This window comes from Phoca vitulina, unplaced genomic scaffold (assembly GCF_004348235.1).
Source record: "Phoca vitulina isolate PV1807 unplaced genomic scaffold, GSC_HSeal_1.0 scaffold1, whole genome shotgun sequence".
In the NCBI taxonomy this organism is placed as follows: Eukaryota; Metazoa; Chordata; class Mammalia; order Carnivora; family Phocidae; genus Phoca; species Phoca vitulina.
The window spans coordinates 46816547-46842489 of record NW_022589704.1 but is presented as its reverse complement, the minus strand read 5'-3'; the positions used below and the strand labels follow the sequence as shown (position 1 = coordinate 46842489).

General features: G+C 35.7%; 1 protein-coding gene across 2 annotated transcripts in view; it reads left to right on the top strand.

Annotated features, from left to right (window-relative positions):
* The window catches only part of ITGAV (integrin subunit alpha V), a 94482-nt gene that overhangs the window by 32904 nt on the left and 35635 nt on the right, over nucleotides 1-25943 (top strand). For both annotated transcript variants that reach the window (XM_032406568.1, XM_032406559.1), the window contains exons 3-12: nucleotides 6768-6859; nucleotides 9353-9467; nucleotides 14624-14685; nucleotides 16658-16703; nucleotides 19421-19546; nucleotides 21414-21458; nucleotides 22441-22484; nucleotides 22576-22632; nucleotides 24894-24946; nucleotides 25354-25556. In XM_032406568.1, the coding sequence (XP_032262459.1) occupies nucleotides 6768-6859; nucleotides 9353-9467; nucleotides 14624-14685; nucleotides 16658-16703; nucleotides 19421-19546; nucleotides 21414-21458; nucleotides 22441-22484; nucleotides 22576-22632; nucleotides 24894-24946; nucleotides 25354-25556 (843 nt within the window). The remainder of the gene's footprint in view (nucleotides 1-6767; nucleotides 6860-9352; nucleotides 9468-14623; nucleotides 14686-16657; nucleotides 16704-19420; nucleotides 19547-21413; nucleotides 21459-22440; nucleotides 22485-22575; nucleotides 22633-24893; nucleotides 24947-25353; nucleotides 25557-25943) is intronic.

Sequence of the window (25943 nt, the reverse complement as noted above, 5' to 3'; positions counted from 1 at the left end):
TTGAAAGAATTAATAAGATTGCTTAATCCCTAGCCAGACTTATCAAAATGAAAAGAGAAAGGACCCAAAATAATAAAATCATGAGTGAAAGAGATCACCAGCCAACACCAAAGAAATACAAACAATTTTAAGAACATATTATGAACAACTATATGCCAACAAATTAGGCAATCTGGAAGAAATGGATACATTCTTAGAGATATATTAACTACCAAAACTGAAACAAGAAGAAATAGAAAACCTGAATAGACCCATAACCTGCAAGGAAATTGAAGCAGTGATCAAAAATCTCCCAACAAGCAAGAGTCCAGGAGCAGATGGCTTCCCAGGGGAATTCTACCAAACATTTAAAGAAGAATTAATACCTATTCTTCTGAAGCTGTTTCAACAAAAATAAATGGAAAGAAAACTTCAGACTCTTTCTGTGAGGCCAGCATTACCTTGATCCCAAAACCAGACCAAGACCCCACCAAAAAGGAGAATTACAGACTAATATCCCTGATGAACAGGGATGCAAAAATTATCACCAAGATACTAGCCAATAGGATCCAACAGGAATAAAAGGATTATTCACCATGACCAAGTGGGATTTATTCCTGGGCTGCAAGTGTGGCTCAACATCTGCAAATCAATCATTGTGATACACTCTATAAATAAAAGAACACTACATAAATAAAAGAAAGGACAAGAACCATATGATCCTCTCAATAGATGCAGAAAAAGCATTTGACAAAGTACAGCATCCTTTCCTGATTAAATCTCTTCACAGTGTAGGGATGGAGGGAAGATACCTCAATATCATAAAAGCCATATACAAAAAGCCCACAGCAAATATCATTTTCAACAGGGAAAAACAGAGCTTTTCCCCTAATGTCAGGAAATGACAGGGATGTCCACTCTCACTACTGTTGTTCAACATAGTACTAGAAGTCCTAGCCTCAACAATCAGACAACAAAAAGAAGTAAAAGGATCCGAATCGGCAAGGAAGTAGTAGTCAAACTCTCAGTCTTCTCAGAATACATGGTACTCTTTGTGGAAAATCTAAAAGACTCCACCCCAAAATTGCTAGAACTAGTACAGGAATTCAGCAAAGTGGCAGGATATAAAATCATTGCACAGAAATCAGTTGCATTTCTATACACTAACAATGAGCTAGAAGAAACAATTTAAGGAGTCCATCCCATTCACAGTTGCACCAAAAACCATAAGATACCTAGGAATAAACTTCCCCAAAGAGGCAAAGGATCTGTACTCAGAAAACTATAGAACACTCATGAAAGAAATTGAGGGAGACATAAAGAATTGGAGAAATGTTCCATCCTCATGGATTGGAAGAACAAATATTGTTAAAATGTCTGTGCTACCTAGTGCAATCTATACATTCAATACAATCCCTATCAAAGTACCATCAAATTTTTTACAGAGCTGGAACAAATAATCCTACAATTTGTATGGAACCAGAAGAGACCCTGAATAGCCAAAGGAATGTTGAAAAAGAAAACCAAAGCTGGTGGCATCACAATCCCGGAGTTCTATTACAAAGCTGTCATCATCAAGACAGTATGGTCCTGGCACAAAAACAGGCACATAGATCAACAGAACAGAATAGAGAACCCAGAAATGGACCCTCAACTCTATGGTCAACTAATCTTCAACAAAACAGGAAAGAACAACCAATGGAAAAAAGACGGTCTCTTCAACAAATGGTGTTGGGCAAATTGGACAGCCACATGCAGAAGAATGAAACTGGACCATTTGCTTACACCATACACAAAAATAGACTCAAAATGGATGAACGACCTCAGTGTGAGAAGAGTCCATCAAAATCCTGGAGGAGAACACAAGCAGCAACTTTTGTGACCTCAGCTGCAGTAACGTCTTGCTAGTCACGTCTCCAAAGGCAAGGGAAACAAAAGCAAAAATGAACTATTGGGACTTCATCAAGATAAAAAGCTTTTGCACAGCAAAGTAAACAGTTGACAAAACCAAAAGACAACTGACAGAATCGGAGGAGATATTTGCAAATGTCTTATCAGATAAAGGGTTAGTATCCAAAATCTATAAAGAACTTATCAAACTCAACACCCAAAGAACAAATAATCTGATCAAGAAATGGGTAGGCAGAAGACATGATCAGACACTTGTCCAAAGAAGACATCCAAGTGGCCAACAGACACATGAAAAAATGCTCCACATCACTTGGCATCTGGGAAATACAAATGAAAACCACAGTGAGATACCACCTCACACCTGTCAGAATGGCTAAAATTAACACGTCAGGAAATGATAGATGTTGGCGAGGATGCAGAGAAAGGGGAATCCTCTTACACTGTTGGTGGGAATGCAAGCTGGTGCAGCCACTCTGGAAAACAGTATGGAGATTCCTCAAAAAGTTGAAAATAGAGCTATCCTGTGACCCAGCAATAGCAATACTAGTATATATCCCAAAGATAACAAATGTAGTGATCTGAAGGTGCACCTGTACCCCAATATTTATAGCAGCAATGTCCATAATAGGCAAACTATGGAAAGAGCTCTGATGCCAGTGGACAGATGAATGGATAAAGAAGATGTGGCATATGTATACAATGGAATACTACTCAGCCATCAAAAAAATGAAATCTTGCCATTTGCAATGACGTGAATGGAACTAGAGGGTATTATGCTAAGTGAAATAAGTCAATCAGAGAAGGACGATTATATTATCTCACTCATATGTGCAATTTAAGAAACAAAGCAGAAGATCATAGGGGAAGAGAGGAAAAAATAAAACAAGATGAAATCAGAGAGGGAGACAAACCATAAGAGACTCTTAATCATAGGAAGCAAGCTGAGGGTTGCTTGAGGGGAGACAGTGGGGGGATGGGGTAACTGGGTGACAGACATTAAGGAGGGCATGTAATGTAATGAGCACTGTATTATATAAGACTAATGATGGGGTGCCTGGGTGGCTCAGTCAGTTAAGCATCTGCCTTCAGCTCAGGTCATGTTCCCAGGGTCCTGGGATCAAGCCTCTTCAGGCTCCTTGCTCAGCGGGGAGCCTGCTTCTCCCTCCCCCTCTCCCTCTGCCGGCTGTTCCACCTGCTTGTGCTCTCTGTCAAATAAATAAAATCTTAAAAAAAAACGATGAATCCCTGACCTCTACCTCTGAAACTAATAATACATATGTTAATTAATTGAATTTAAATAAAAAAATAAAATTTAGAAAAACATAAAAAAATAAAGACCCTCCTCCCCCAACAAAGAATATAGTGATATTGGTTCTGCATCATTTTGTTTTTGAAATTGGCAGTTGTAGAGCTTATGAGGAAATATATGGAGCCTTAATTTGAACCTTTCTGATGTGGTATAGACAAAGATTTCTTCTAATAAAGAAAAGCTTTGTTTCTGCTTGGACATCTTTAGGGTCTTGCTGAAAAGGCTTTGTTTTAAATGAAAGCAGAAGCAGGAAGTAGCAATTCTGAGAATGTTACACTTTTCGTTCACATGCATTATTAGCTCATAAACTCAGTTCCCTTGGGCTAAATTACCTGAATTTGTCTATGGTCTCGGGACAATGAGTGGACGTGAATCTTTCCAAGCACCCCTGTTTCTCAGTCATGCTGCATTTTACCTCCTTCATTAATGTAAGGGGGTAAGGTAAATGCCTTCATTTCCTTTGTAGTTAGGAATAGAATAGAAAGTCTGTAGCACAGTAAGAGAACAGTTAGCTTGCAGTGGAATAAAAAAATTGTATTTGTAATCATAAATTTTATGGTTTAAAACATTGAAAATTATCAGTTGAATCCCATTTCGTCCAGAGGCTAAACTTCTTTGTAATTGTTGGTCAGGCCCTTTTGGAAATAGCAGAATGTATATTACTCAAGCTACACTAGGCTATACTTCAGTCAAGCTTTATTTCCAAACAAAACCTCAAATTTCACTTAAAAAAAAAAGACTATTTCTTGCTCATATCGTCATCTAGTGTGGGTCATTTGGCTGTTCTTATAGTTTAAAGCTTGGGCCGAAGCTGCTTGTATCATGTGATTCTATATGGATGGGTAAGAGAAAACATGGAGATTTCATATCTACTTTTTTTTGTTTTATTTGTTTTATTTGTTTTCTAATGAGTTGATTATTTTAGATTCCACATATAAGTGATAGAATGGAGTATTTGTCTGTGTCTAACTTATTTCACTTAGCATAATATTCTCTAGATCCATCAGTGTCTCAACTGGCAGGATTTTCTTCTTTTTTTATGGCTAACTAATATTCTGTATACTGTCTGTTCATGCGTCAGTAGATATTTAGGTTGCTATCATATCTTGTCTATTACGGGTAATGCTGCAGTGAACGTGGGAATACAGATACCCCTTTGAGGATAGTGATTTCATTCCTTTGGATATATACCCAGAAGTTGGATTCCTGGATCATACAGCAGTCCCATATTTAATTTCTTGAGTAACCTCCATACCGTTTTTCATAATGGATGTATCAATTTACATTTCCACTTGCAGTGTGCAGGGGTTCCCTCTTCTCCACGTGCTCTCCAACACTTGTTAGCTTTTGTTTTTTTGTTTTGTTTTGTTTGTTTTTGGATAATGGCCATCCTAACTGGTGTGAGATGTTATCTTATTGTGGTTTTGATTTGCATTTCTTTGCTGATTAATGAGCTCATATCCACTTTTAAGTTACTTGAACTGTTGGAAGCGACATCTGCAGCTTCTGCTCTTAGCTTATTGGCAAGGACTAGTTATGTGGCTTTAACCTAACTGTAGGAGGATGGGAAATATAAAGGAGTCCATTGACGGATGGATTAGTGATCTATGGGTCATTGACATGTATTGTTCCTAGTGGTGATGGCAAGGTGAACATAGGCTTCAGAGGCAAGCCAACTACTGTTGGGAAACCTTGGTTTTCATGGTGAAGGGCATATACTAGCTAAGTTCCATCTCTCCTTCCTTCTACTTACAAAATGTATCTTTGTGACCACTGACAAGGAACAGATACAGATAGAGGCCTTTGGAGATTGACACATTAAAGAAAATTTTTTCAAAATAACAAAAAGGGGGGCTCCTGGGGGGCTCAGTCAGTTAAGCATCTGCTTTTGGCCCAAGTCATGATCCCGGGGTGCTGGGATCGAGTCCCACATTGGGCTCCCCGTTCAATGGGGAGTCTGCTTCTCCCTCTCCCTCTGCCCCTCCCCCCCCACTCATGTGCTGTCTTTCTCTCATGCTTTCTCTCTCTCCCTCAAATAAATAAATAAGTAAATCTAAAAAAAATAATGAAAAGGTAAAAGAATAGTATAGTGAACAGTATTATACCCTTTACCTTGTCTGTAAGACACCTGGCATTATTGAAATTCTCATTAATTATTTATAACTTCAGTTGGTCTTAAGTCTTCAGAATGGAACTGAATAACCATAAGCACTACCTTAGATGAATGAAATTTAGGGAATGGATTTAACACAAACCTTTTGATGATTTTTACACATTGGCTGGCAGTCTTAAAATTGACCCTTGTCTGCTGTATTTGTCCAGTATAGTTCTTGAAATATATATTGTTTTTTTAAAAAATATTTATTTTAGATTGAGAGAGTTGCATGCGAGTAGGGGTAGGGACAGAGGGGAGGGAGAGAAAATCTCAATCAGACTCCAGGCTGAGTGCAGAGCCTGATGTGGGACTCCATCTCAGGACCCTGAGATCACCACCTGAGCTGAAACCAAGAGTCGTACACTCAGCCCACTGTGCCATCCAGATGCCCCTTGGAATATATATCTCTAAAGAATGATTATTATAAGTAGATTTTAAGAGGAACAGACTAGACTTTAAAAATAATTAGTATCTTTCTCAAAAAAAAAAAAAAAAAAAAGTCTCTCTTTCCCCAAATGCTTTATGGGTATGTTTCCATATTTTTTTTCCTTGACCAATTTAACAGCTTTTCAATGGAAAGGATTCTTTTCTTTCCTTTTCGTTTTCCTTTCCTTTTTCCAGTGCTTTACATGAGTGGCTGATACATTAGGAATAATTTTCTCAGTAACGTAAACTGAAAATAAGTACTTGCATGCAGTGTGCCAAATCTAATTCTTTTTCCCACCAGCCAAATCATGTTTTCTAGATTCTGACTCCTGTGTTATAATGTCATTTGCACTCTCTTAGTCTTTTACTTTAGTCTTTTGCTACTGGTGTTTTATAAAGGCAGTAGCTTTTTTTTTTTTTTTTTTTAGATTTTATTTATTTATTTGTCAGAGAGAGGGAGAGCACAAGCAGGGGGAGCGGCAGGCAGAGGGAGAGGGAGAAGCAGGCTCCGCGCTGAGCAGTTGAGGCAGATGTGGGACTCGATCCCAGGACCCTGGGATCATGACCTGAGCTGAAGGCAGACGCTTAACTGACTGAGCCACCCAGGCATCCTGGCAGTAGCTTTTTGTTTTTATAACATCTTTATATCACAGAACTTGTGGGAATATAGTAGGTAATTATAAGTATTTGTTTAATAGTTAATTATCCTACAACTTAGCAGTTGGGAAACTTAGTATTATTTTTTCACATCTGCATTGTAATAGTTAATACAACCCTGACACACTTCTAGTCATCCTGTGTTTTATTTTTTGATTAGTTGAGAGTTCCTGACATTCATAAAGTACATGAGATAAATAGCTAATGTGGTATTTGATTAATCAAAGGCTATTTGATTACACTATTTGTACACCTGGCTGGATTGAAATAAACTCTGTTATACTAAGAATATATATTTTGTTTCTCCCCCCCTCACATTATTTTTCTTAGGCAATAGAGATTATGCCAAGGATGATCCATTGGAGTTTAAGTCTCACCAGTGGTTTGGAGCATCTGTGAGATCAAAACAGGATAAAATTCTGGTAAGTCTTTTGGTTACTTCCTTGTAGGTGAGTTTAGTCACTTGGGTTCTGCTACTTTCTACCTTCATTCCTACGTTGTTCCTTTCTCCTGCCCCTGTTGATACTTCCCGTCAGTATGTTTCTATCCAGCCAGGTTTAGGACTAGTGGGCCTATGATTAATCAAACACACTAGTACCTCCTCTCTTTAAAAATACAGCAACCTTCCCTTTGCCTCTTCCCCACCGCTATGCCTCATTACTTGGCTTCCCTTTTCAGAAACTTTTTGAAAGTGTTTTCTACAGTGACCATCTCTACTTTCTTCACATTGTCTTCCCAGCACTGCAGTCAGGCTCAGGTAGGCATGGCCAAAGTCACCCTTGGCTGTCAGGTCACTGAAATCATTGGTACTTGTTCTTATGTTTCTTGTCGTCTCAGCACCATTCAGCAAGGTCAGTTAGCCCGTTCTTTTTGAGATGCTTTTCTTCCCTTGGCTTCTGGAACACTGTATTTTCCTGGTTTCTCCCATTTCTTTGCCTGCTCCTTGCAGTCTCCTCTTCTGCTCAGTCTCTAAATATTGGGTTGTTCCTAGGCTGTGTTCTGGACCCCCATCTTCTTTAACTACACCTTTTACCTGGCTGTTCCTATTCTGTCTCATTGCTATAAATAAAATCCAAATGTCATAATCCCCAAATCTGTCACTCTAGCTCCTAGTTCTCCTTGGAGTTTCAAAGTCATATTTCCAAACAAGCTATGTGGCATTTCCATTTGGATATCTCCTATATTATTACTCAAAATGAACATGGCTAAAATAGAACTTTTGTTACCCACTATCAAAAAGGAAAGAACACAGGGGCACCTGGGTGGCTCAGTCGATTGGGCATTTGCCTTTGGCTCAGGTCATGGTCTCGGGGTCCTGGGATTGGGCCCCCTTTCGGGCTTCCTGCTCAGTGGGGAACCTGCTTTTCCCTCTCCCTCTGCAGCTCCCCCTGCTTGTGCTCTCTCTCTCTCAAATAAAATAAATAAATAAATAAATAAATAAATAAATAAATAAAAATTTAAAAAGGGAAAAAACAAAAAGATAACTGTTTCCATATAAAACTTCCCCAACTTGTTTAGAGGCATGACTCCCTACCCCATCCACCAGCAAGCTGTATCAATTTTGCTTCCAGAATATATCCCACATCCATCAATAAATAATCATCATCTGCACTATTTCCACCCTGTATCAAGCCACCATCATTACCCACCTGGGTTCCTGTAGTGCTGTCCTCCTCTTTCTGCTTCCTCTCCTGCCCCAACTACAATCCATTCTCCAGAGGAGGACCAGAGTGAATCAGAGCATTTCTTCTCGATTAAAACAGTCAAGTGGTTTTCCATCACGCTCAGAGGACAAATCGTTGCTTCTTCTGGCTTGTGAGCATCTCCATAATCAGGTCACTGGCTCTTGTCTCTGGCATCATCTTACCCCACCTCACATGCTTAAGCTACACTGGTCTTTATTCCTTCCACATGACAAGTCACTGTAGTTAGTACCTTAGTGTTTTTGTTCCCTCTGACTATGTTATGCTCATCTTGTTGATTTTCACTTGGCTAGCTCCTCATTATTCTGATTTCAGCTTTAATTTCATTTCCTTAGAAAGTCCTTCCCTGTTTTAATTATCTGCATTGTGTTTATTACTGTTTTTAAAAATCCTATTGTGGGGCATTAGGAAAGAATTTGTTTAGGAGCTGAAATTTCAAAGGAGCTTTAAAGGATGTGTCTGTCCAGCTGGAAATAAAAGATGAGGTTGAGAGTGGGGGCACTCTAGGCAGAAAGCAAAGAAGCAGAAATAAGCAGAAGGAGCAAATAATCCTTGTACATGAAACATCAAGTACATGTAGAAAAGTAGCAATAATCATCTCCTTTCACTTTTTTCAGGGTAAATATAAAATAACCTACTATTAATGTCTGCAGTGTTTTTGTTAATGTTTTGCTTCAAGAAAGTATTACAGAAAGTTAATTGAACCTTTTTCCAGAATTAAATTGTCACATTTTGGTAAATTACTATGTTATTGTTCCACTTCTTGTACATGGTGTTGAAATCTGTAACTCTGAAAACAAAAAAGTCATAATTTATTTGGAAAGTATGTAAAATAAGCACTGCAAAGTCTTTTATTTTTTTCTTAATAATAAATCACTTGCTTTATAATTTAGGGGTATATTCTACATGCATGAGAATGTTATTTAGTTCAAATGTTGATTTAATCTGTGACCATCAGCTTAGTGCATAACATCAAGAAAAGTGCTACATGAAATAGTTTTGCTAACTATTTTGAAAAAAAAAATATGTGAGGGAAGTACTTTTTAAATCTGTATCCACTGTTGTGATAAGGAATTCTTGGTATAAGACAGGCTTGATTAATTTTTATTAATGCTTAGAAAGTGTTTTTGAATTCTGAAGTTGTACAGATTATCTGAAACACTAATATTTTCAGGGAATTTTTATGCCGTGGACCATCCCCTTTGATTTCAGGCCTGTGCCCCGCTGTACCACTGGAGGACTGAAATGAAACAGGAGAGGGAGCCTGTTGGAACATGCTTTCTTCAGGATGGAACAAAGACTGTGGAGTATGCTCCATGCAGATCAAGTATGTATAGAAAGTTGTACCAGCTTTTAAAAGAGGGTTGGAAAGCCTAGTTTGTTAAAAATGTGCGTGTGTGTCTTAAAAATTGTAGACATATTATGTGTGAGTCAAAAGATGCTCCATTGAGCTTCTCTAACATACGTGTGGGACTCCCTAGAACAAAAGATTCTGATGCAGTAGGTCTTTGTCAGGCCTGGGTACCTTCCTTTTTAGGAAACTCTATAAGGGAATTTAATGGATACCAAAATTTAAAAACTAGAGCTTTATATTAATAATGATGTTAAATGTAAAAAAATACATCTTAAAGAGCTAGAGTTTGTATAGGAAGGTGAAACATTGAGCTCAGGACTTTGAGTTAGAATTTTCATTTAATTTTATTTTTAATTAAAAAAATTTTTTTAAAGGTTTACTTTTTAAGTAATCTTTACACCCAACCTGGGGCTCAAACTCAAAACCGACTGAGCCAGCCAAGCACTCCTGGATTTTCTTTCTTTTAAATCAGAGTTTCTCTGTCAATGTTATCAAGATTACTCCTCTTCTGATGATCCGAAAGATCTCACTTTGTTGTCTAATATTATTTGAAATTTCAGATGAAATTCATATTGTGACTAAAGATGATTTTGAGCACTTAAAATTTTGATAATGCTTTTCCAAAGGAGATTCCAGTACCTTTTTTTTTTTTTTTTTTTTAAGATTTTATTTATTTATTGGAGAGAGAGAGAAAGAAAGAGCACGAGCAGGGGAGAGGGGCAGAGGGAGAAGCAGGCTCCCCGCTGAGCAAGGAGCCCGATGTGGACCTCGATCTCAGGACCCTGAGATCATGACCTGAGCTGAAGGCAGACACTTTACTGACTGAGCCACCCAGGTGCCCCTTTCTTTGTTCCATTGGTCACCAGGTAGTTCAGTAGAGAGAATTAGTAATAGAGGTATAACATGTAGGACTGTTACTGCTAAATTCTTTTTTTCCATGTTAGGTGACTTAAGACACCAGGCCAGAGGAACTGTTCAGTCTTCAAAATTCTAAGCACTTGAACCTCCAAGCAATTGCAAATGATTATTATTAATACTTATTTCTTAACCCACCAACTTGACTCTATTTGTTGTACGTGAGAGGTACACATCAGAAGAACGATACCTCCCCAGAACTGCATTACTTATTAGGATAGGTCAGAAAGCACACTTACACAGGACAGAGGAGGCTGGCAGCCCTGCACTCAGTGCTTGATCCTATCTGTATCATCACCTTTATGTTGCTGTTTTGGTCACGGTACTGTTGTCTTTGTGGTGTGTGGAAAATGCGAGAACTAAATTATGTTTTTAATTGTATTGTAAAAACGATCCTATTTTGAAAAGATAATTTTATAGCTGTGAGGAATGAGCTAACTCTTGCATGCCAGGTTTGTGACTTACCACTTACATGGTGGACATGCATGTAAAAATCACCCTTATTCTCACATGATAGATGTGGGAGCTGAGATTCAGACAGTTGCAAGTAATTTTTTCCTACCTCTTATAGCAGTGGGTGGTCTAGTGAGGATTTGAACCCAGGTCTTACTCCAGATGAATCCTTTCCTTGTAATACTAACAATGGGAATTGTTTTCCATTTCAGTGGCCTCAGTGTTAACCACAGCTTATCCATAAAAAATACACCCAGCTTTCACAAATACAGGTTTGGATTATTCTGGATGTGTAAGAGTACTTGGTACCCTTCTGAAAGCAAGCATTCTAATGATGATCCATCATGGATATACTGCCAGGTTAGGCTAATAGTTTTTGTCATTTTGCCTCTTCAGTGATGACCAGTTACTCAACATGTGTTTAAAGGATGAAGGCAGTATTTGCATGATGCATCTGTCTTTTGTTTATTTGGTTTAGGCACAGAAATTTTACATATAGGCACAGAAATTGTAAAATCATTTTAAACCTTATTTTCTAAAGTATTTAACAACCAAATCAGGTCAGCAAACTGTCTTGTGAGCCTCTTTTTGTAAATAAAATTTTATTGGAATATAGCCCCACCCATTTGTTTACGTGTTATTTATAAAGGGAGAGCTGAGTAATTGCCACAGTGACTATATACCCCCTAAGTCTAAAATATTTAGTATCTGGTCTTTTACAGAAAAAGTTGCAGATCCCTGATCAGATAATAAAACCTCAAATCTTAGAAAAAGCAAAAGAATAACTTCAAAAATCAAAGTGAATGCCTTTCTTCCTAATAAATCTGGCTTTCAGTATCCCTTGATTATTGTACATGCTTTTTGGCTCAGCCTTTGCAATATGAAGCTACCTACAGGCCCAAATTACAAGGGGCAACATGACCAGAGAGGGGGAAAAATGCTCAGGAGCGGGAATCTGAGAACCTGGGTTATATTCTCGAATTTTGTCAACAACCTGCTGTAGCTATGCGTGATTTACTTAATCACTCTAGGCCTTTGTTTCACTCTTGGTGTAAAACACTGATTCAGATAAAAGACTTTAGAGGTACAATTTTTGTGTTTTGTATTTTCTTCATGCTTCAATAGATTATGCAACCAATGATTGATTTTGCTTGGGAATGCCAATTTTGAAGGGCTACAGTGCTAACTTGATAATTTTGCTTGTTTTGGTAGTGGTAGTTTGTGGGGCATTTTGTTTGTTTGCGTTTGTTTTCAACATGACCTGTGTGGACACCCTGGGCATGAAACTTCACTGTCTGTAAAAAATTTCTTTATTCCTGAATATGTTTGCTTTTGGCTTTTCATAACTATCTGTGACCTAATGGCTTTACACAATAGGCCAGGTGTCTTTCTAAAAGTTCCAGAGCCACAAATCATGTAACTTAAATACTTTCAATTCCATGCTCAGGCTGCGTTCTTTGTTCCTTCTACTTTCTGGTGACATTATTTGTACATAGATTTTTCTCAGTTATGAAAACTAGTTGCCTTTTCTTCCCCCTTGATAGTTACTCAGGAAATTATAAGTACACTGTTGATTTGAGATAGTGCAGGTTAGTGGTGTGGACACACTGGGCTCAGATCCATGCTCTCTTATTTACTAGCTGGCTGACTGTGGTCAAGGTACTTCATTTCTGTAAGCCTTCACTTCCTTATCTGTACATTGTGAATGATAATAGTATCTCTCATAGGATTGCATAAGATTTTAAAAGATAATGCCTTGGAAAATGCTTTAGTACAGTACGTGGCTCATGGAAGGGGCTTAATAAACATAAGGTGCTCTTACTATCATAATCAGTAATATTGTTTATAATGCTGTCAGGCTTGACAAGTAGGAGAAATATTATTCATCTATAGGAATAAAAACAAAAACCTTCACTGAAATAGCTTGTAGTTACCATAAAATTCTTTACGTTGGCATAAACACTCAGTTTAATACGTACCTGTTAAGAAAATTTTAAAGGACAGTCCTGTTTTCTAGCTGGACATTCTGGGAAACCAAATAAAGCAGATACATATACAGTATGAAAATCAAAAAGAGATGTCTTTATAAATGGCCTGAAATAGTTCCCCTGAATACAACTTGAATAAAGGAAATAAATGGCTGACTTGAGGTCAGAGCAGAATTCCTCAGTGTGATTCACTAGATGCTGGAAACCCCAGCCCACATTTTCCCATTCCCTCTTGGTTAGAAAAATTTACATTGGGGTAGCATTACACTCTTGAGGCTATTTTCTAAAACAAATTCTAAATTTAGTTATTAAGTGTGTAATCTTGGGGCAGTTCCCAGGTTTTTAAAATGTGTTCAAAATTTTTGATGGGAGTATTTGACAAAAATTTTTGGAAGTTGTCCTTTCAGTTGTACTGAAAATAGATATTTTTGGTTCCTGTGTTTGGGTGGGAAATATAGTAATACTATAGCATAATTATTTATGTATTGTAACATTGGCTACAAGAATTCCTTGATAACTAAAGGGTATTGTTTTCATTGTTCCTTGTTATCCTCAAAATAAAACAAGGGAGAGTCTTCAGGTTCATCCTTACCTGTATTCTAGATACAGTATTACTCATGATTAGAGTTAATTTAAATTAATTGGCTAATTGTCCAGAAATTGTCCCCTTTTGTGAGAACTACCAAATAAAAGGTAACCACCAAAGAGTCTAACTACTGAGTCTGTTACCATTTGGAAAATAATTGAAAGTGTCATGTTTAAAGGTGTTCACGTTCATTAGACTGCAGTTCTAAATATGTTGTGAAGATAGTTTCATATTTTGCTTTTTGCTGAACATTAAATGAGGGTCCGGCTCTCTCCCAAAATTCTGAACTACGTTTTCAATAGATTTTTTATGGTTGTTGGCTATAAAATATATGTGTAGTAAATATGTATTAGGAATGTATGTATCTCTTTACTAGTATTCGTAATAAATTTGTGAAGACTGTAGGCTAGCAACTGTAGGGTAATAATAGGAATTTAGGATTGGAATTTTTTTTTTTTTAAAGATTTTTTATTTATTTGTTTGACAGAGAGAGACACAGCGAGAGAGGGAACATAAGCAGGGGGAGTGGGAGAGGGAGAAGCAGGCTTCCCTCTGAGCAGAGAGCCCAACATGGGGCTTGATCCCAGGACCCTGGGATCATGACCTGAGCCGAAGGCAGACGCTTAACGACTGAGCCACCCAGGCGCCCCTAGGATTGGAATTTTTAACTCGTAGATCACAACTCATCTTTGTTTTATGAAATCAAAATAGTGGTTCGTAACCAGTAATTTTTTAAAAATGGAGTGAAATAAAATAGAAAATTTCAGAATATATTGTACATGGTAATACTGATACTGTTTTGTGAAATTTTGTCTTATTTATATATCTATTATATACACACATAATATGTATATGTTGGGTTGTCTGGGTTATGTTATATAATCTTGCTGTGGGTTGTGGTTAAAAATAAGTTTTAAATCTACCATTTTAGGTGATGTTTCTGTTTCCTGGTGACCATTCCAGGTACTTTGATCTCTCTTGCCATATCTAAGAAAATGGTGCTGATAAAAATACATACTAACTTTTTCAGAATGTGAGAATAATTCAGTAAGTGCTTGAGTGAATGAACATTCCCAATTCATGGTACATTATCTTATGATTACAGTGATACAGATTTTTCTCATGTTTTGTTTTCTGTTATGTGTTTGTTTTTGGGTTTGTGTATATTTCCAATTTTTTTATTTTAGAAAATATTGATGCTGATGGACAGGGATTTTGTCAAGGAGGATTCAGCATTGATTTTACCAAAGTAAGTTCTCATTTAAGACTGAATGAGATTCAGATCTATCTCATTATCTAAACCATTGTTAAAAATTAATTGCTCAATACTTCAACTTCTCTATAACTATTACCTGTTTTATGAAAACAGCTAATAAAAATGACCCATGCATTTTGATAATCTTTGCCTTATATTATTCTCTCCCTAGCAGACGTTGCTTATTTGAAATAGACATCAGAATGGGAATGGAGGACAGTAGAAAATCTCCTCAGTAGATACAGATAACCATTATGACTTAATATTAAAATTTCCAGTTAGATAAATTTATATAATAAAGTTTTTCCTGTTTGACTGAAATTGATTTTTCATAAAATCTTGTTAGTGGGAGCTTTGTTACAAAATTGTAGTTTCGTTACATAAAAGTTGAGAAACATGCATGTTTGCCATCAATTATGTGCCTATAGACACCAAGTAAAGCAGGAGCAACTTAATTATTGTAAAAAAATTCATATGTGTGGCTCTGTGTATTTTTCACTAAGCTAGTATGCTCTCCAGAGTTGATAGTTTTTATCTGTTTTCCTAAAATAACAATTCAGTGTATGTTTTCAAAGGAAAATTTTCTTAAGTATTTTTCTTTCTATAATTTTCTTTTGTATATGTGTTTTGTTTGTTTTTTTTTTTGGGTGGGATATATGAACATTTTGAATGTCAAATTGAGAATATTAATCACTCCTAGAGAAATCTTACATATATTGATTAAAAGTAGAGCTTCCTTAGAAAGCTTAATATGGCTTTCTTAGAAAATACCTTAAATTTATTAAAACAGTAGAAACTATGTAATTATGTGATTAAGAAAATTAATAAAGCCTTTTCTTATTTTTTAAAATTTGTATTTTATCTTTACTAAAAACTTTTTTTTCTAGACTAGGACTATAATTATAGTTGACTTTCTTTACTACATAATTGATTTAAATAACTCAATTCGAGATTCATAATTCAAAATTTATTCATAATTACTAATAATTCAAAATTTGAGGAAGCAAAACAAAGAGAAGTATATTAATAAATATTAGCTTTAAACTTTCATGAAATATTTTCAAATAGGTGTTGTTTCAAAAAAAGTGTCCATGTTTTCTGTACCTATGCCCATGCAACTATAACCCCAGAAATATTCTCGTACATGAATATTCATTGCTAAATTAACTGTTTACTTTCTTCAACTCATTTCTAAAATAAAAGGTATCCTTTTAAAGTAGACAATTTAGAAGTATCTTTTTCATAGCCAGCTCAGGAACATTGTCTGTTGAAATCTTCCTAGGGCTATATGTATGTTTGGAGGGGGAAAACTTTTTTTTTTCTCTCCAGCTGGAAGAAATTTCCAAAATATGCTCAAACCCTAAATACAGTTTCCTTGAATTAGATACTTACAGTTTGTTACAGATACAAGAAATACTAGTCAAGTGTAATTTGTATATGTAATACACCCTGAAAAATTTACCCTCTAACTTCATTTCTGTTTAGATCTGCAGGACATGAAAAATAATTTTTCATTAGCCAAAGAATTTTTAATGATTATTATAAAGGAAATTTGCCTATGTAGTCACAAATAGACAAAATCAATGATTTTTTGTCTTTATTGTAACTCAAAAATATTTTGCAGTAGTACTTCATAACAAGTATGTGAAGCAGCCAGGTCTATAGAATCAATGTGTGTATGTATTTGTGTATTTTCATGTATTTTATATATTAAATGCATTATAACTCTTTTTGATTTGTATTGTATTTTATTGTATTTTAGATAAGATGCAATGAAAATTTACTGAGAATGAGTTAGAGAGGTTTGAGATTTATGATTTTGTTGTATGAGTATATATGTGTATATATAACTTTTATGTATATTAGATGTGTATGTATGTATAGCTTTTATGTGTATTACATTGCTTTCAGTTTTCAAACTACCTGTTTTTAAATATGTATCTTTTTGTTGTTTGATTTAATCTAGGCTGACAGAGTACTTCTTGGTGGTCCTGGTAGCTTTTATTGGCAAGGTAGGTTAATATTTTTTTAAATTACTCGGTAATGATTGTGTTTAATGCTCCCTTGGCTTAGATGCCTATGAGATTTTTCAAATTATTTTAAAGAAAGAAATTGAAAAATACAATTTAAATATATAATCACTATCTGTTACACAGTATTCTTTTTTTAAAAGGACTGTAGTATCCTATATATATTTTGATATATAGAAAATAAAATATATGGCATATTGTAATATATATAGGTATATATTCCTAGGAGAAAATAAACAATATTTTTAAAGTAAATTATAAAGTAAATCTATGAAGTAATTTAGAACAATTTATTTTTATTGCTTGTGGCATATGCTTCTTCATCTCTGTACTCCAGAGGCTATGATATAAACATTAGGAAGTGTGGAACTGATTTATGACAGGCAAATTGTGGCATTCTGAAAGCTCATGGTTTTAAAGTATTTCAAATTTGCTCATTAGAATATTTAAATGGTTATTTTCTCATTAATTACTGACATCAAGAATGATTTCTTTGTGTTTGGGGAGTTTTTAAAATAGAGGATTTCAAAAGAATGTAATTAAATTGGCATCAATATAAAGATAAAACACATTCTTCAGTCATTCTGGGAGGCCCAACAAAATTACCATTTGTACAAATGCATAACAGATCATTATTTGCTGACAGTTTGAAAACAGGTAACTAAATTTGCTTACTTGCTTTACTTTATGTTTCATGTATCATTAGGTACACATGGTTATTTATTTAGCTGATATATTCACATGTTTGTTTTCTGCTAAAAAGTGGTGTTTACAAGGTCAGAACTTTTGTTGTTTGGTATTCTGATATTTAAGCATTACCAGTATTTGGAAGAACTGGAAAAATCTATGACTATATTAATGTGCAAGTACTTTCTAATTCCGAATTTTACTTCTGTACTCTAACCCATGCTTACTTTTGCTTCATAGAAAAGGAAACTAAAGAAAGAGATTTACTGAAGAAAAATTACAGTAAAGAAAGAAAATAAGAAGGGATGGGAAATAGGACTAAGTGAAAAGTTGAAAGGGATGGCAAAGGAGAAAATGAAGAAAAGAGAAAAATCAGGGAAAGATGGATCAGCATACTAACTGAAACAGAAGAATTGAATTTCTATTAATTATACATCTATTGGAAAATGAAATGATTTGGGAAAATTGTATTGGGTTTTACAGTTTTAAAATGAAAACAAAATTAGCAGTTTAATTGCATACAAGATTAAAGCAGGAGATATTAATGCTTTCTAGTAAGATAAAAAACATGGATTTGTTGTTGTTGATTTTTTTTTTTTCTTCTGTGCTAGTTATGTCATTCAGTGGAGGGGGGGGAGGTGTCTGTTGAAAATGCCTGGGAACCAAAGACTGGTTCTGTGATTCTCAGTCAGGACCGCTTCTTACCTCTGCCTTTTTAAGAGACACAGCTGTGAACATGTTTAGATGACTAGTTCTTTTTTTTTTTTCCTTAAGATTTTATTTATTTATTTGAGAGAGAGAGATTGAGAGAGAGAGCACAAACAGGGGAAGTGGCAGAGGGAGAGGGAGAAGCGGGCTCCCTGCTCAGGCAGGGAGGTTGAGGCAGGGAGGCAGGGTTCGATCCTAGGACCTCGGGATCTTGACCTGAGCTGAAGGTAGACGCTTAACCAACTGAGCCACCCAGGTGCCCCTAGATGACTAGTTCTTTTAATACCTTGAGTATTATACCTATTTAAAAACTAGGACTGGTATAGACAATTGATACTGTGTTGATTGGAATTTTATTATAAATGGTCTAGGATATGTAACTGAAAGACTCAGTGGCTGGGCAGAGAATATTTTGTTTTAATAAGATTAAAATCAGCAGGTTTTATTCTGAATTAATAAGTATGTCAGAATGAATTTTTCCATAGATCTCAGAATTATCTCTGTACAAATAGATAAAATTATATTGTTTTATTCAAAAGAGATGATGAGATTTTCCTGTGTTCTTTGATTCAAGAAATAGTTATTGAGTTCTTGCTATGTGTTAGGTACTGTTTAGGTACAGAGGATAAAATAGTGACCCAAACAAAGTGTTCCTACCCCTATAGACTCAACCTTTGTGACTGGACAGATTGGAACAGACTGATAAACATTAGCTATGAATTTTTTTCCAAAACAGCAGAAATGAAGAGATTATTTTCTTCATGTATGGAGATGACTTTTGATAAATTACCCAGCCTTTCTTGGGGTAGGGAACAATCTGATTTTTGTGTAGTGCTTTAGGTTTCTTGTCGACCTGATAACTTAAGGTTGTGAAGAAAAGTGAACTCACCCATTCAGGCCTCTTCATAAAGGTGTATCCAAATAATTTGTGGGGGGAAAAAAAAAGTTGAACCAAAAGTAAAAGTATTTAATTATTTCAGTAGACTTTTCAAATTCTGATGGATTTGTTTGGGAAACAGCCCTTGATTTTATTATTCCAGTTATTTAACATCATTTTGTGAATTAAGACAAATCCTGTATTCATAATTTTTGTTTACTAGCAGTGACTAATTTTAAAGAACTAGCTTGAATAGAAGTAATTGTGACTTTAAAATTATTAAATTTCAGATTTAATATTATGGAGAGTTATTTAAGGCTAATAATTGGAAATATTCATCTCTAATGCTATTTTTGTGTGTGCAGGTGCCATTTATCATCTGCATCATAAATTCCCATTAGAAACTTATTTTGTATATATTTTTCAGGTCAGCTCATTTCGGATCAAGTGGCAGAAATCGTATCTAAATATGACCCCAAAGTTTACAGCATCAAGTATAATAACCAGTTAGCAACTCGGACTGCTCAAGCTATTTTTGATGACAGTTATTTGGGTGAGTAAAACCAAAATATGGATTCATTTTATGGAGTTGCAGTGTTATTTTTCCTGTATTTGCATATGCTACTTTAAGCAGGAAAATCTTTTATGTTGAAATAGATTAAGATTTTTTTAAAAAATACAAAGAACAGGAACATAACAATTTCAAATTGTTATTGAGTACTTAGGTTATGTTATATTTCAGTAGTTGAAATTTAAGAGCAGTTATTTATACAATGATTAATAATAATAGAAAGCTCTTATTTTTAAAAATTTATTATTTTTTATTTTTTAATTTTTTTTTTTTTGAGAGAGAGAGTGCTCAAATGGGGGGTGGGGCAAGGCGGAGAGAGAGAGAGAGAGAAAGAGAGAGCCTTAAACAGGCTCCAGGCCCAGCACAGAGCCTAATATGGGGCTCAATCTTAAGACCTTGAGATCATGACCTGAGCCAAAATCCAGACTTGGATGCTCAACCAACTGAGCCACCTAGATATGCCAATAATAATAGATAAGTTTTAAAGTATGCTTACATATTCTAGGCATTGTTCTAAGTGCTTCATCTGTAATAATTTACTTAATCTTTGTAACAAGTCTGTGAAAGTATACTGCTATTATTCCCATTTTATAGGAAAGAAACTGAGGCACAAAGAGGCAAAATAACTTACCTAAAGTCACTCACTTAATAACTTGCTGTTCTAAGATTCAAACCCAGGCAGTCTGACTCTTAGGCTTCTGTTAACTATATTATTCATGGTGTTAAACTATGGTCTTTAAGATTTATTAAGTTTTGTTACCTCCCTTTAAATTTCTTTTATTAAACCAAGTACATATGACAGAAGTAGTATTTTGCTGATTGAGGAAATCTGTTATTTGTTGCTCCTTTGGGATGAATTACAGATTTACCATTTTTTTGAAATTGAGATATAATTGACTTGTAATATTATATTACTTTTAGGTATACAACATAATGATTCGGTATTTTTATATATTGTGAAATAATCATCACAATTCGTTTAGTTAACATTTATCACCACACATAGTTACAAATTTTTTTTTCTTGTAATGAGAACTTTGAAATTCTACTCTGTTACAACTTCCAGTATACAATGCAGTATTATTAATTATAGTCACCATGTTCTCATTACATCTCATGACTTATTTATAAGGGGGTGTTTGTACCGTTTGACCACCTTCATGCATTTTGCCCATCCCATCACCCCCTGCCTCTGGCAATCTCTGATCTCTTCTCTATAAGAAATTTACTGTTTTTAACTGACTCCTTTGTAAAATTGATAAAACAGTCTTATTTTTCTAATAGAGATATACTATTTGAGTGTTTAACTATTTCCTTTAGATTCACTTACTATATACATGTGAATCTATTATTCTATATTCACATGTATATAGTAAGTGAATCTACTATCCCTAGAGAACAAAATATTACATTACTAAGGGAATTATTTTGACTCTTGAACAATGCAGGGCTTAGGTGCATCAACCCCTTGCGCAGTTGAAAATCCGCATGTAACTTTTGACTCCCCCAAAACTTAATTTGCCTATTGTTGACCAGAAGCCTTAGCAATAACATAAAGTCAGTTAACACATATTTTGTATGTCATCTATATTATATACTGTATTCCTCCAATAAAGTAAGCTAGAAAAAAGAAAATGTTAAGAAAACCATAAGGAAGAGAACATACATTTACAGAACTGTACTACCTTTACTGAAGAAAATCCATGTATAAGTAGATCTGTGCAGTTCAAGCCCCTTGTTCAGGAGTCAGTCCTACTTGAAAATATTTCCAAGGAAAGCCTACTCAGCAAGTATGCTGTAGGTAACTGTTTGTGCCCTGATGGTGTTTCACATTTTGTTCCCCCTTTAGGTTATTCTGTGGCTGTCGGAGATTTTAATGGCGATGGCATAGATGGTATGATGCACTTAAACTATATTTAATCCTTCTTTAAAAATATAGACTAAGCATTTGAAACAGGTGGCGTTGAAAAACCTCAGCAGTTAAAGAGTTTGAAACCATTGCTATATAATGTAACAAGAGAAATGAGGGAGATATTAGTACATTGACTTGAGCTTGGTCTATGTTAAACTTTCTCTAGCAGCTGCTGAAGGTTGAGCCAGCCGGTTGCTGGGGACCCCTGTGTCTTCCCCGGCTGTTCCTTTCCAGCCCCAGGCATCGTAGTTTTTCTTCAGCTTCTTCCTTCTTGCTTTCTTTTTTTTTTTTTAAAGATTTTATTTATTTATTTGACAGAGAGAGAGAGACACAGCGAGAGAGGGAACACAAGCAGGGGGAGCAGGAGAGGGAGAAGCAGGCTTCCCGCGGAGCAGGGAGCCCCCCGATGCGGGGCTCGATCCCAGGACCCCAGGATCATGACCTGAGCCGAAGGCAGACGCTTAATGACTGAGCCAACCAGGCGCCCCTTTCCTTCTTGCTTTCAATAGTTTAAGTCCTCGTGGAAGGGCTTTAGTTTCTTCTTCCTGTAGACATAATTTCTAACTTTCTGGGCTCTGCCTGTAAGATTGTTACCCCATTCTCTGTCCATCCATCTTCCTTCAGAGCTCAATTTAGGAATCAGAGACCTTAGCTGATTTTGACCACATTCCTGTGTCACTGCCACCTCTACCCTATTTCACTTTGCTCCAAGATTACAAATGCCTGAGGGCATACATACATTTATTTGAGGGTGCTCAAGAATCTTTCTGTATTTTGTAAAGATTTGATTTTTGTAGTTAAAAAATGTTATGGTCATTTATTCTGGAGTACCAATTTTTAAGATTTTTAAATTTGTTTTCTACTGAAATAATAAAACAGAGCTTAAAGCTTTCTGATATACCCATTTCCTCCTGCAGTTTTCGGTATTGGTCTTGAAAATGAGTAATTATGTTTTTCTTTTCAGACTTTGTTTCAGGTGTTCCAAGAGCAGCGAGGACTTTGGGAATGGTAGGAAAATTAAAAGGAATCTAAAAAAAAAGAATCTCTGGCTTATCTTATATTTTACCGTGTTCCATATGCTTTTGTTTTTCCTCCACAGGTTTATATTTATGATGGGAAAAACATGTCCTCCTTACACAATTTTACTGGTGAGCAGGTATGCTTTTAAAATGTTTTTGTTCATTTAACATTTTAACATCAGCATTCCTAACGTTTTAAAACTTTTCTTGATAATATCATAATGGTTTACATTGAATATATAATAAATATTGGTTTAATATTCAATATTGTAAATATAAAATAAGCTTTAAAGAATTGACCTTTAACCAAAGTAATTTATGTAAGCAGAGCCTTTTGTAATTGCACATTATGGCTTGTTTTTTAAGGAAATACAGAAATTGCACACATACCTGTCGTACACACAAAACCATAAAACTTCCTTTTTCTTTGCTGATAACATTAAATTCTCCTTTAAGAAATGATCTATGCCTTTTAATTTTATTAGATGCAAAACAAAGCATGGCACAGATGTGTAAATTATAGATATTATAAGTAAACTTCATATGTAGTACATGAAATAAAACATTTCAGTTAAAAAGTAGTACTTTTAATTATAAGACTGATGAAACACTGACCTCTACCTCTGAAACTAATTAATTAGTTAATTGAATTTAAATAAAAAATACATATATTTTTGAAAAAGCAGTAGTTTTAGGTACTAGACATTCTCTGCCGGTACAGGCATTTTATAGCATTTTGTATCATATATCTCAGAGAATTAAATGACAGGTTAGAAATGACAAAGGGAAAATTAGCAGGTACAGGAAAAATAAATGTCTCCCAGTTTGCAGATCTGGGTGGGATTGAAGCCCACTTCCTGTTCAGTAGAGATTATTGGGCTTTGCAAGAGGATCGATAGGATAAGGAAGTAGACTCATGGTCCCCAGAAACCTCTTCCCATGTGTGGTTGTCAGGGGTGGTACACAGCACAGAATGGCCTGCAGCTGACGGGCCCGTTGTGGTAGGGGTGGGTATCCCTTTGTGTGGCTGTGACTTCTTGACCTCCAGCAGCTTCTCCTGTTGGATGCCCATGTGTGTCTCTGGATCATGTTGTACACAGTCCACGATGCTTTCTTTATTACTCCTCAGCTGTTTTGTGGTGGGGGGGAGGAATACGGGCTTTGCTTTAAGACAGAGCTAGGCTCTAAATTCTCAGTCTTACTGCATCCGACAAAGGTATATGCCATTGTAAATCCGGTGGATCATTTGTAAAAATAGGGATACTGGTAACTTCCATATGGGGTTGTAGTAACAATCAAATGAAAACCTTCCAGTCCTGGTGCCCAGGATAAAATTTGTCGCAGTAAATGCCCTGCTTTCTTTACAGTTTTAAGTAGAGCATCCTGCAAGACTAGGACCTGACCATAGTATTCTGTTAAATTGCAGTGCAAATACAATGCACTTCATACACATGCTCTGATCTTGTAATTGAATGCAGACTGCCCCTATCATTGTCGTAGTTAACTGAATCAACCCAAAATAGATAATGTAGGAATCTCCCGTATCATTCCCTCTTAATAGCTCCACTAATCAAATTTTGGAAGCTTTGCTAACTTTCCTTTTTTTGGTTTGTTGACTCATTCCTCACCTTAGTTCATCTTTAAACTGTCATCTCTTTTAGTTTTGCTTTGCGTGTTGGGTTATCTTTAGAACTTTTCTTTTCACATTTATTTCCAGCCAGGCTACTCTGTCCGTGATGGCCAGTAGTCTCCTGTAGTGGGGGAAAGGACATTCCTTCTCTCTACACATAATCCTGTAATAAATCCAAAAACATTTGTACTGTGTATAATTCAAAAGCAAAGCCCCTGGCAAGTAATCAGTTGGGACGTGAGACAAGAACATAGTCATTCCAGTGTCTTTCTAAAGAGTGATTTCTTGAGAGTAGCAGTGTTTTCACATAGGAAGAGCCATTTATGATCTATTAATAATTATTATCTATTATGTTTACTGCATAAACTCCCACTGATAACTTCTTGGGCTCATTTAAAACTTCTGTCTATGACTGTATGTCTTTCTGGTAGTGTGTCTATGTCTGGCAATGATGGGTAGTAGAGAGAAAGGGAGATAGTAGTTTAGGCCTGGGCAGGAGCACTGGTTATGCGTGGACTTAAGTGGGATGTGTTGAAGACACTGAAATGATATACATGGGATATGTTTTGCCCATAAATCTAGGAACATAAAAAAGCCTCATTACCTGATAGTGTTGGTAGAATAAACAAAAGAAAAGAAATTAAGATTGAAGCACTATGTGCAGAGAAAAAAAAATAACCCTTTCTGTTTGATAAATATACCACAAATATTAACTGTCCAAACTAGTTGGATGAAGTGTAAACATTTCATTTTCTTTTTGTTATCCAGATGGCTGCATATTTTGGATTTTCTGTCGCTGCCACTGACATTAATGGGGATGAGTAAGTTTAAAAAGATGTTTCCAGGAACAGTTTTCCTCTCATGTTTATGAATGCTTTACTAAAACTAAACATTTTTTTCTTTTGTTTCTTTGTCCTCTTCCTGCTAATCTTTCTTTTTAAGGAACCAATTTGAAGCAATCTTATCACGAATACGAGAAAACCTCTATGTTGTTCATAATTTCTTTCAGTAGCTTTTATGATGTGAAGGAATAAAATAATTTTTATGAATTACTCATGGTTTCTTATGAATTACTCATGGAAGAAGGTTTGAATTTGAAATGATTTTATGCTTCAGTTTGGTTATGAGAGATATGGAAAGAGGGAGACTGAGTTTTAAATAAGAAAAAAATTACTATTAATAGATGGAATTTGATCTTGCTTTGGTGACAAAGATTCTGTTCTTTTAGTTACGCAGATGTGTTTATTGGAGCACCTCTTTTCATGGATCGTGGTTCTGACGGCAAACTCCAAGAAGTGGGGCAGGTATCTGTGTCTCTGCAAAGAGCCTCAGGAGACTTCCAGACGACCAAGCTGAATGGGTTTGAGGTCTTTGCGAGGTTCGGCAGTGCCATAGCACCTTTGGGAGATCTGGACCAGGATGGCTTCAACGGTAAGATCAATGTTCAGCAATGGTGTGTTCCTAATTTTGTGTCTACCCTCATCTATTGAAGTTCATACTAGCAAATCTTCCTGGAAAGAAGCATGTGATTGACAGTGACACACCAGGTTAAACGACAGTTGCTCTTTTTTGTTAAAAAGCAGAGAAAATTAAAAAAATGGATTCTCGAGTTATTATTCATATAGCCTCAAATTAGAATTTTGCAACAGTTAATTTCTGAGAGGAAATCTGCCTTCCCAGGGAGCCCAGTGTAAGGTGAGTGATTTTCTGTCTCTGTCCTGCTTAGCAGCAGCGCCCTCTACTGTCCTGTATGGATACAAATGTAAAAACGCACCCAGGTACGTTGTCAAGGCCATGTTGACTATAATTGCATCCCTC